General features: G+C 40.8%; 1 protein-coding gene across 1 annotated transcript in view; it reads right to left on the bottom strand.

The window, feature by feature from the left end:
- Nucleotides 1-783: 783 nt before the first annotated feature.
- mllt1a (MLLT1 super elongation complex subunit a) overlaps nucleotides 784-10,847 on the bottom strand; it is a 25,074-nt gene continuing 15,010 nt past the window's right edge. The window contains exons 8-13 of the mRNA XM_017420528.3: nucleotides 10,531-10,621; nucleotides 10,206-10,317; nucleotides 10,022-10,121; nucleotides 9,348-9,413; nucleotides 8,004-8,075; nucleotides 784-6,873 (exon numbers count right to left, since the gene is read on the bottom strand). Of these exons, the coding sequence (XP_017276017.1) occupies nucleotides 6,745-6,873; nucleotides 8,004-8,075; nucleotides 9,348-9,413; nucleotides 10,022-10,121; nucleotides 10,206-10,317; nucleotides 10,531-10,621 (570 nt within the window). The 3' untranslated portion in view covers nucleotides 784-6,744. The remainder of the gene's footprint in view (nucleotides 6,874-8,003; nucleotides 8,076-9,347; nucleotides 9,414-10,021; nucleotides 10,122-10,205; nucleotides 10,318-10,530; nucleotides 10,622-10,847) is intronic.

The raw sequence follows: 10,847 nt of genomic DNA on the forward strand, positions 1-10,847 counted from the left end.
GAGTCACAACCAATTTAAAATGTCAGGCATATACACATAATAAACTAAGTTTTGTTTCCCTCACACTAAATGTTTTGACATTTCTGCTTGGTTTTTGTATGTTTTGTAAGTAAAAAAAAAACAGAAGCCATTTAAATTACATGCGTCAAACTCCACTCTCCTGCATGTTTTAGATGCGTTCTTGCTTTAAAACACCTGGTGTAAATGAGTGACTTGTGGACGTGGTTCTGGAGAACTTGCTGATTTGGTGAGGAGGTAATTAAACCATTTGAATCAGGTGAGTTGAAGCAGAAAAATGTAAAACCTCCAGGACAGTGGAGCCTTGAGGCCCAGAGTTTGACACCTCTAATCTAAATGAAGTCTGATTGATTTCTCAGGACAGAAAAATCTCGATAACAGAGGTTATTCTGAGCTTTCATTGGAGGCTTTTTGACTCGAGAAGCCAATACCTCTGACATCTGCTCAGCAAACCAAGCCCAATCAGTGCTGATGGATCAGCTGAATGGTCTTCAGATGACTTTAATTGTATTATTTTTCAGCAGTGGCACGTCAGAGCGTTTTCCACTAATGACTCCAGTTAGGTTTCCCCTCTTAGAGCAGAGCCGAGACGAATTTATTGATCAGCCTTCTCCAATAAGCATCCCAGTCTATGGTGGCGTTATTGTCCAACCTGCTGCTTGTCCTTTTAACCCCGGCAGACTGCGCTGACCACGGCGTGAACTTTCCATGAACCCTCCACCGCCCGGGTCACGCAGCGGTAAATGACTGGACACACAGGGGAACAACAGTTCTTAATGACTTTATTAATAATATGATTTCAAAATAAAAAATAACATTAAAATAACATGTTTCATCCTTGTTAACAACTTGCATCATATGGCCACATGGTGGCATCGCAATGCCAAGTTTTGTGTTTTTTTTTCTTTCTTCTTTTTAAAAATACCACCAAATTGTTCTCCTGCCATCCAGTTCATTTGTTCTGCACGTCAGTGCTTCAACCTCATACATGGAACCCCCTCCACTGTTCAAAAGATTAAAAAATAAAACCTTTATAAATACAGGCAACGCTGTCCCCTTTGCGCAGACACATCGTGACCCAAGTGACACAAGAAACACTGTCCCCCACCCCCCCTGTCCACATGTTTGTAAGAAACCGTTTGCTCTCGTCTTTGTCCGCCAAAGACCCACACAGTAGATGATCTACTTCAGCTGCATCATACACAGATTAAATTTTAATTATTCTCAGCTGAAATGCTCCACTGTTGCAGCTCACCTCACAGAGTTGCAAAGTAAAAGTTTTGTTCACCATCTTCCTTCAATGAGCAATAACGTCACGTCTAAACACTACAGTACCCATAATTCCCAGCTCAATTGGAGAGAAAGTCACCAGAATGCATGCAAATAAGAATGGTAGCAAATTAAAGTGTTTGGAGCAACAATGCACTGAACTCAAACTAAACTGAGATGTCTTAACACGTATCTTTACTGGTTCTTGTTAGCAATGCCCTTTGGGAGATGTAGTTTACTTACAGCGTGTTTTCTGAGTGATTCGTTGTTTTACAAATGAAAAAATAATGAATTTTGTCAGTCAAGAAAGAGAAGAATGGTACTTGTATTTCCAGAACAGATTCCCTCACTTTGCAACTCTGTTTATGACGTGTTTCTTCAGAATCAAGTTACCTCCAACACAAGAAAAACGACAAAAACACGTTCTGTTTGGGTACAGACTCCTATGAATGAAGACAAAATCAAAACCAGATATGATACCGGAAATAAATAGTTTTTTTTTTTCTTTTCTCTTTTTCTCTATTTCCAGAAACTGAAGCGTAAACGCCTCGGGTCCTCTCCCTCTGGTCCAGTTCTTTGTACTCAAAGCAAAGAGGGTGACAAGAAAGTTCAGCTCAAGCATCGACCATTTTCCTACACCTGCTTCTTGGTGTTCAGCTGTTATCAGAATCATTAACAAACAGAAAAAACATACAGGGAACAGTCCCTGTAACAACATCTCATGCCAGAAACAGACTCAACGGGCATGTTGGTTTGTGAATGATGACATCACATGCCAAAACAATGACAATTAAATAAAAACAAAAAAACGTTGGCAAAGAAAAACAACTCAATTTATATTGTATTGCATGTAAATATTGTATAAAATCCTTAAAAATACAGTTTAGGTAACTACTTAAGTACTGAAGTCATCACAGCCAAAAGTGCAGAGGTCCATAAATAAAACGTTGACTGTGAGTAGACGGGGGGGGCTTCCCCGCCGGACTCCCCCTTGACACCACCACCGTAAGAAACTGAATAAGTGCCTGGTCAAAGGTCAGAGTTCATGAACTAGGACTTAAAAGTTCCCACATCGGTGCACAGAAAAAGAGGACAGAAAAGGAAAGTTGTTCTTCATCACTTCTCTCCTATGTCACGGACAATCGCACGGAGTTCATTCTCAGCAGCTGGAGCTCCTCTGAGGAAACGAAGGTGGCGCCGAGGAGGAGCAGAGAGGAGGGCAGGAGGGAGGTTACTGCAGGGTACGTAAGGCGGCGTGGATCCAAGGTTTTTCCTTTTTATTTTTTTTTTTGTTGTTTTTATTCTGAGAGTGATTTTTCCGAGCTCAGACGGCATTTACAGTAAAAGGAGTGTCACCGAGCCAGGCAGGCCACAGAAAATGAGGGCGGGAAGTATTAAAGCTATCAAAGCGTCAGGATTAAAAAAAAAACAAAAAAAAAAACAGTCTGCAGGAGGATGAGGAGGCGAGGGGATATCTCACTGATGGACTGTCCCACAGTGGGTCGGTGTGTAAAAAGCCTTAAAGAGCCTCGAGAACGAACACATGAAAGGCCTGAGTCACGAAGCCAGGTCCTCTGTGGGGATCTTATGATTTCAGAATAACTGGAAACTGGTAAACTAGCCTCACAAAACTGATTTCTGGTTATTTTAACCCACTACAGTGTAGATCTGATGAAAAACTTGAGTAGATTTTCTCAGTGCAGCAGCAAACTTATTATATATAACCCACTAAAATATATATATATAGCTAATATAAAAACATTCAAATAAACAATAATAATGAAATAATCAAACACTAAAAGAATGCTACAGCTTAAGATTTGGTTTATGAGGATTCAAGTGAGGATAAAGTTAAGAAACTTGTGCTTCTTCGCTCATTTCTACAGAACGGTTCTGCTGCAAAAAGCTAACAAGTATGTTTGTATACAGTAGTCTGACAACATTAATTTGACTTATTGATCATTACTCCATTAAACAGCTGGCAGGTTCACAGCATTTTTCTGGGCATCCAATAATCTGTCACTAAAGTATCAGTTCCTCACATTAAAACCAAGCTAATATTAGCTTTTATTTATTGACCAAAGCTTCAAATGCCTCAACTGTTTGATTATTAGTTAGCCTCTAAGATTCAGCTTGTTAGTAATTACTTGTAATGCATTTTTAAACTAATGATTGTCACTTTTATTTAGGGCTGCACAATTACAGGAAAACGTGATATTAGTGTTAAATATTGATAAGGATATCTGTTGCACTAAAGCCTCGTTCTGTCACTGCTGTTCCCAGCTCTCTGCAGGCATTTACGCTCCATCTGATCACCAGATTTTAAATGTTTTGCACGTCGACACTGTGCACACTGATATCGTGCCTTCAATACATTTTCGACATAATGTGCAGCTTTACTTTTATTTTAAAGATAGTTTTGACCAAGTTGTGTTCCTCTGAGCTGATGCAGTAAATGCTGCATGAATTACAGATATTTATTTTCAGTGTAACTGTTTATGTTGCAAAAAACTACTAACTACAAGGCAGGACGATGAACTACTGCAATTACAGTTGGAGTATTTTGCCCATTTACCATCATATTTATGCTCAATGCAGATCAGGAAACAAGGATGTTTTCAGTGTCAGAAAGATTACAGAAACGCTACCAGACTAGATGCTCGAAGTCGTTTTATATAATTATGAAGAAACTCAGAATTAGCACTCTTTTAATCTATCATCACTTAGGCCATAATCTACTGCTGCCTCTAACTAAGGCATGAAATATAAAACAAAGTAAAATACGAAGGGATTGCTGGTTTTGCCACCTAGTTGTCTGATGAAATTAAAACAAAGAAATGAAATCAGTGTTATACAAACTGTACACTCCCTGATCTGCTGATTGATTAAAATAATCTGTCGCTCCAAATTATACATCTAATCCAACAATCTGGCTTCTTGACTCAGGCCTCAGTGAAACATTTCAGTGAGAGAGAGGAGTGAAAAATAAAAAAAAGTGATTTACTTTGCCTCGTTTTCTGCTTGCGTGTTCATTATTGTTGCTGTGTAAGTGCCTGGCATCTTGGGATCGAACGCTCCATCATTAGTCCAAATACTCAAAGAGGGAGCCTAAATCTTTCTTCTTCTTCTCTTCTTTTCTTTTTTTTCTTTTAACAAAAACACTCTCACAAAAAACACAAAAACACGACTGACACAGCTCTTAGGAGAGCTAATTAAAGTGAGAAACTACCACAGTCATCTGACGCTTTCCTAACTCTAAACCTAATCTCAGAGAGCAGGAACAGAAAAAATTACCACAATTAAAGAAGATCTATTATCTAGGAGGCTTCGTGAACGGAGATATTATTGATAAAAGGAGAACAGCCTACAAAGACACTGGAAAGGAGAAGCGGGAATGGAAGCTATTAAGACAATACTGGATATTCAGGCATCCCAATTAACACTTGTATCCCCAGGAGGGGTATTGTAGGGGGGGTGGTCTTTAATCTGTGTGAGCACGACTAACAGAGCACATAACCCCCCCCCCCCCTTTATGCTGCGAGGTGCAGGAAAAAGGCACTAGATTGGGGCTGTTGCTAGCCGTAGAAAAGTAAAAGCAATATACATTCAAAGCTCACAGGTTATCTTGTCTGGGAATCGATACACAAAAAGCACTTGTAGAAAAATAAAATGTAAAAAAGTGTGGCCCCCCCCACCAATCATACTCTTATTTTTGGATCCTGGGAAACAAGTATGGCTACTTTTTCACGGCTTTTTTTTTTTTTTTTTTTTAAATTCGCCCCTCACACCCGGCCCGACCCACCACCTAGAAGGCAATTCAGGAGCGACCCTCCAGTGCTCTGGCCGCGAGCAGTCGAGCCCTTTCATACACGCAAATACAAGGAACAGGAGAGGAGGAAGAGGAGGAGGAGGAGGAGGGAGCGAGGGGCCTTTCATGGCAGGGGAGGGGAAAGCTGTTGGTAGGAGGTCAAGGCTCAGCTTTCAGTGGGAGAAAGCGGAGAAACTCAACAGAACGTGTCTTCAAACGTTCAGACAGGCAAGCCTCGCAGAACACACGCCGTGTTTGTGTGTGAAGACGCAAAATCTGTTATCGGGGCTTCACTTTAACCCCCCCGCAGCACTTACAGGCACCAAAGAGAGGTTTAAAAGGCTTATAACACACTGGAAGTACTTGTCTGCTTCCTTTAAAAAACATAATCTGTGATGTTTTTGGTTTTTATTGTCGTTCTAATAAAAGCTGCAACCCAGACTAACGTGGCTACAAGAGGAGCTTGTGTGTCACATGTTGCTCCAGATATTGTTCAGAATGATGTCTGAAAAGCTGTCGATGTCTAACAACAAAACACCTGGACTTTTTAGATTCACAACAGGCACTATTTCAGTACGAGCTACACCGTCCAGGTAGCTTCAGCCGTTTTACTTTACAGGCTTCGAGGACACTCTGCTGGACCGAGTCCTCAGGTCTGTCCGAGTCAGACTTTCTGGCTTTTAATTAACTTAATAGAGAACAAGTTCAAGGGAATCCTGCAGCCTTTTTACAGAGAGGCAAACAGTCTGTCAGGCAACCACAAAACAGGAGCTGAAGAGCAACTAAGTGAGATGTGTTAAAAATCTGACAAAAAGGTGTTTAACGCACCGCTCAGAAGCACGTCTTGTTTTTAAACAATGTATATTAGCTTGCAAGCATAACCAAGTGTGTTATAAGCAGTTTTTCAGCGGAAACGTGCCAACTATTAATGTGGAACGTGTGCTGTGGGGTCGCGAGAGGAAAGTGGCACCTAAATGTGTGTTTGTTGGCGTGTGTTGGTGGGAGGAACGGAACCGGCTGTTTGTGCTCAAGTTTCATAAACAAAAAGACATCAGTGACCACAAAGACAACATCTCTTCTTAAACCTCAGCGGCACTCTCACACACACACACACACATATGCACAGACAGCTCACACACACACACAGCTAAGGAGTACGTTGGGGAGAGAAATGAGGTCCAGCTGACAACAGGACGGGGGGTGGGAGAGAACCGGAGTGTTGTTCTGCCAAGTTAGGAGTGTGCATGTGAAGAAGAGGAGGAGGAGGAGGAGGGGAAGTATTAGGTTTGCAAAGGCCGGAGCAATGTAAGTGCAGGAAGGCGAAGGGGGTGGGGGTGGAGGGAGCGGGGGCGAATTCCACAGACTCAAAACGAGAGACGCGTAGTGAAAAATCCTGACTAGGAGGAGTTCAGATACTCCAGTGTTTCCTCACACACCTCCTCCTCCTCCGGTTTCCTCCCCAGTGTCACGTGAAGGCGGCGTTGTGTGCTTGCGATCGTGTTTCTGTTTGCGTGGTAGTTGTTCGATGCTTCAGTCAGGCTTGTGAAAAAGCTGCGGCAGACGCGGCCGCTCGCCTCTTCCTCGAGCAGCAGAGGCAGCGACGAGGCTACCTCCGCCGCCGACATCGACGCGCCGGCCTCCACTTCCTGTCACGTGGCCGTCGCCTCCAGGTAGCTCTGTAGTTTGCGGACAGTGGACTCGTCCAGTGAAAAGAGGTCAAAGTCAAAGGTGGTGTTTGTTACGTTGAAGTGGCCCGTCTCCTCAATCAGGTTGACAATCTAGAGGAAAAAACAAGGAATATGAAAACCTGAAGCTTAAATCTCTGGTTTCTTTCCTTATTTTTACTCAAGACTTTCTATCTAAATACTGGGAAGCTGTTTAAAAATAACATCTGAGACTAAAAACAATTTATTTTAATTACTCATTTTACTCAAGTCTTAATTACTTTTATATTATTTTTAGCTAAACAACTTTGTCATTTTAACCTCCATCTTTTGTTCTGTTTTATTAATCTTTAGCTTTCAGGACCCACGCATTTTGTTTTCCTCCCTTCCTTCATGTTACAGCCATCGTTGTTGAATCTTTTTAAAACATATTGGCGTTTTAAATGATCTGGTATGTCGTTCTTGTCCGTTTCTTTTCTGTTCGTGTTTTATTTGCTGTAAAGCACCTTTGCGTGGCACGCCGCTGTATGACCGGTGCTTCATAAATAAAGTTGGATTTGATTTGAAGATGCTACCAAATAAAAATACAGCTACAGTTCATCTTTTTAGCACCAGCTGCTGCTTCAATTTGTCTTAATTTATCTACATGGTGCCAGCTCACAACAAAAGTCAATCCAGGGCGCTTTACAACCAACCAAACAGTCCAAATCAAACCGAATTACATCCAATTTAGTCACTTCAAACATGACAATGTTGTGGTCTTTGCCTGTCTTAGCTTCTTTTAGCGTCTTTTATTGTATTTATGTTTCATTTTATTGTATTTATTGATGGTTTTCATTAGCTTTTAGCTCACTCGTAAAGCCCTTTGGTAAATCTTGTTGTTTTTATTTTGCTTTAAATTTGTTCTAATCATAACTCAGTTCAACACAGTGAGATTCAAATCAAATACAGCCCAATTAAATCCAGTTAATACAATAATCAATCAATTCCACTTAAAGTTGTCAAGTCCATCAGTCTTCTTGTAAATGTTTTATCGTGAACACGTCATCACATTTTGAACTTAAAAACATGAAACATTATTACAAATCTGTCAATTATTGTTTTCATAATCAACTTAAACTGGATAAAGCAGGTTAGAAACCAGAATCATGTAATCTATTTCTCTACTAAGCTCACACTAATAAAACAAACACCTTCCCATGAAGTAAATATTTAAAATCATTTCAAATAAAAAGTAATCTGACCTGCTGGAGGACATTGCGCTCCCTTAAAGCCATCAGTCTGCGGTGGAGGTCCACCAGCTCCTCCGTGTAGGCCTGCAGGGTTTACAGGAGACGGACCAGGTGAGTAAACACTTTCTGAATACAATTTAAAAAACTGAACATGCAGTGGAAGAATTGTTTTCCTCTTGTGATCGCTCTGGTTGTCTTATGATCCATAACTGGGACCTGAATCTCTGGAGAAGCGTTTGTATCTGGGGGTCGAAGGATGAAGACAAAAGCAAAGATCCTCTCATTTTCCTGAAATAATAACTTACTGAGGAACAACCTTCAGCAGACCTCAGGTAGGACCCCCAGGCTTACCTGAGGGGGTCATGATTTCCTGCTTTTAGACACATCCAGGACTGTTTGACTTCGATTTAGCTTTGAGCCCCTTTTAATCTGTGTCATGCTGTCAGAACCACAACAACATCCGGGGCTTTATAAGCGGGCCTTGATCAGGACCTCCTCTGGGTTGGGGGTGTTTAACCCAACAAATACAATGAATCTGGGCCAGAAAAGGCCCAAATCTCAGGTGGAGTCAAGGTGAAAGGTGGGTTACCTGTGGGTCGACGAGATGCATAATAAATAAATACAAAAATTATTTTAAATATTTTCTTTTAACTTTTATTACAGGGTTAGACCAGACCTACTAACCACTTCTCCTGCTCCAACTTTATTCTGCCAATAATTTTAATAAGTTATCAGTTGTTTATTTTAGCAAATCAGCGAACTAATTCATGCCGTTATACAGTCAGGACAACAAACGATAAACCACACAAGTTGGTTTGTTACAACATGTCTGTGCAGAGCACCAGTAAGAGAAGACAGGGCGATAAATGATGCAACTTATCACAAGTGGGGACTTTAAATAATAATTTTAGAGGATAAATTCATGTTGATTCCAAATGTCTGCAACTAAATCTGGAGACAGTACACCCATCAACTTAGAGGGGGAAACACTTTGGCTCAACCTTTTATCTAAAACCGATAAATTTACTAAATTAATATATGTAATATTTATAATTCTACTTTGATCTGATGCCATCAGGAGCTTGTTCTTTTTGACAGGTTAGGATGTCAGGTATGAAAGGTACCAGGAATTATTGAGTACAAAATTCATTTTGATGTCTTTTAAAATAACAGAAAACCAAACGGTGCAGTTCTTAGTTGCAGGTTTTACTCAAGAATTCATATTAATGTGAGAATGTTTTAATGTAAAGTTCGTCTTTATTATTAGATCAACCATCTTGTAACAAAAGGAAGCAATTTATTCTTGCAGCACTAGAGTTAAAGCATAAAAAAAAAAGTTTGATTTACCCTTCCTACCTTGTCGTATCCCTTCTTCATCACCTTTTCTGAGCGAAAAGACGAATCTGGACTCTTTCGGACAACCTGCAGCACAAAAATCAGAAAAAAAAGGAGAAGAAGAAGAAAAAAAGGGAGTAAAACAAACAAAACACCCAGTCCAACATATTATCTGAGACACAAAGGACAGTTATTACAGCTGATATGAACAATCAAGGTAAAAACAAAGAACTGTGCCTGGAAACCGGTTTTAAAATGAGCTCAAATAAACATGACGATACGTTGTGGAACAAATCATTTCACAAAAATTGAGCAAAAACGCTCAAGCAGGGTGTGATAAAGGTCACGCCACGATACATTCAGAATGCCGAACCACATTTTGCAGCAACAACTGGAAGTCATCTTATCAGCCTCTTCGATCACTGCAACGACTTTTTCGTCACTCTTCTTTGAAATGTTGCTTAAGTTTTGTCAGTTTTTTTTTTTAATGCACAGCTTTCTGATTCAACTCAAATGGGGGAAAAATAAAAAAGCTTCACAAAAATGATTCATACATTCCAGCAATTTTAGTTTGTACCAGAAGTAATTAAACGGCACCGAGTCTGACTCATTCAATATTTGACTTTTCAGTCAAACTCCTCAAATCTCCATTCAGTGAAAAGCAGAGAAGGAAGTGGGTCGAGCGTGTGACTCACTTTGTTGTTGGAGGAGCTGTGTTTTTGTGGGGGAGGCGCGGGGTCTCGACTGGGGCGGTGTGAGCCATCACTGCTGTCACTCTCGCTGTCCAGGCTGAGTCTGGCAGGGGCACAAGGTGAGGTCAGAGGTCATTCACACAGACTGACTGACAGAACGTCTGGTTTGGTTTAAGTTGAAACTGACCGAGAATCGCGGTTGGGCGGGTTGGTCTTGATGGGCGTCTCTTCTTCAGAGCTGCTGTCATCATCGTCTGACTCTTCGGACTGAATCTCTTCCACCATCGATCGCAGGGGCCCTGAGGGAGGAGCACAGTGTCACAAACACGGATTTCTCAGAGAAATAATTTGCATCTCCTGAAAAAAAATATTTAGAATATTCTCAAACCTAAACGACCCAAAACTTTCAGTGCCAGTTCTTTACAATCCAGGGCTTCTCAGCAGTGAAATGAGCTCTATCTAAACATGGAGGGGGGCTGTTTTAAGTTATTATAGAGCAAAAAGAACCGTACCCTGTCCTTGTTTCTGTCCCGGCTCAAAGTCAGAGTCTGAAGTGGAGTCAGAACTGGAGCTGGAGTTGGAAACAGTGGAGGGAGCCGACTGCTGTAAGTCGAGAAGAAAATTAAAAGTTTAAAAAGCAAATTAAATAACATGCTGGTGTAGATTCTCAGTCATCCAGGCCATGGTAAATTCAAAAAAAGTTAAAAAACAAAAACAACTGGACTTCTATTCTGTAGCTGAAGACGTTTCGCTTCTCATCCGAGGAGCTTTCTCAATTCAGAAATAGAGAGTGTGGAGTTGAGCTTTTAAAGCTGAGATGTGATGTAAG

This window comes from Kryptolebias marmoratus, linkage group LG24 (assembly GCF_001649575.2).
Source record: "Kryptolebias marmoratus isolate JLee-2015 linkage group LG24, ASM164957v2, whole genome shotgun sequence".
NCBI classification, from domain to species: domain Eukaryota; kingdom Metazoa; phylum Chordata; class Actinopteri; order Cyprinodontiformes; family Rivulidae; genus Kryptolebias; species Kryptolebias marmoratus.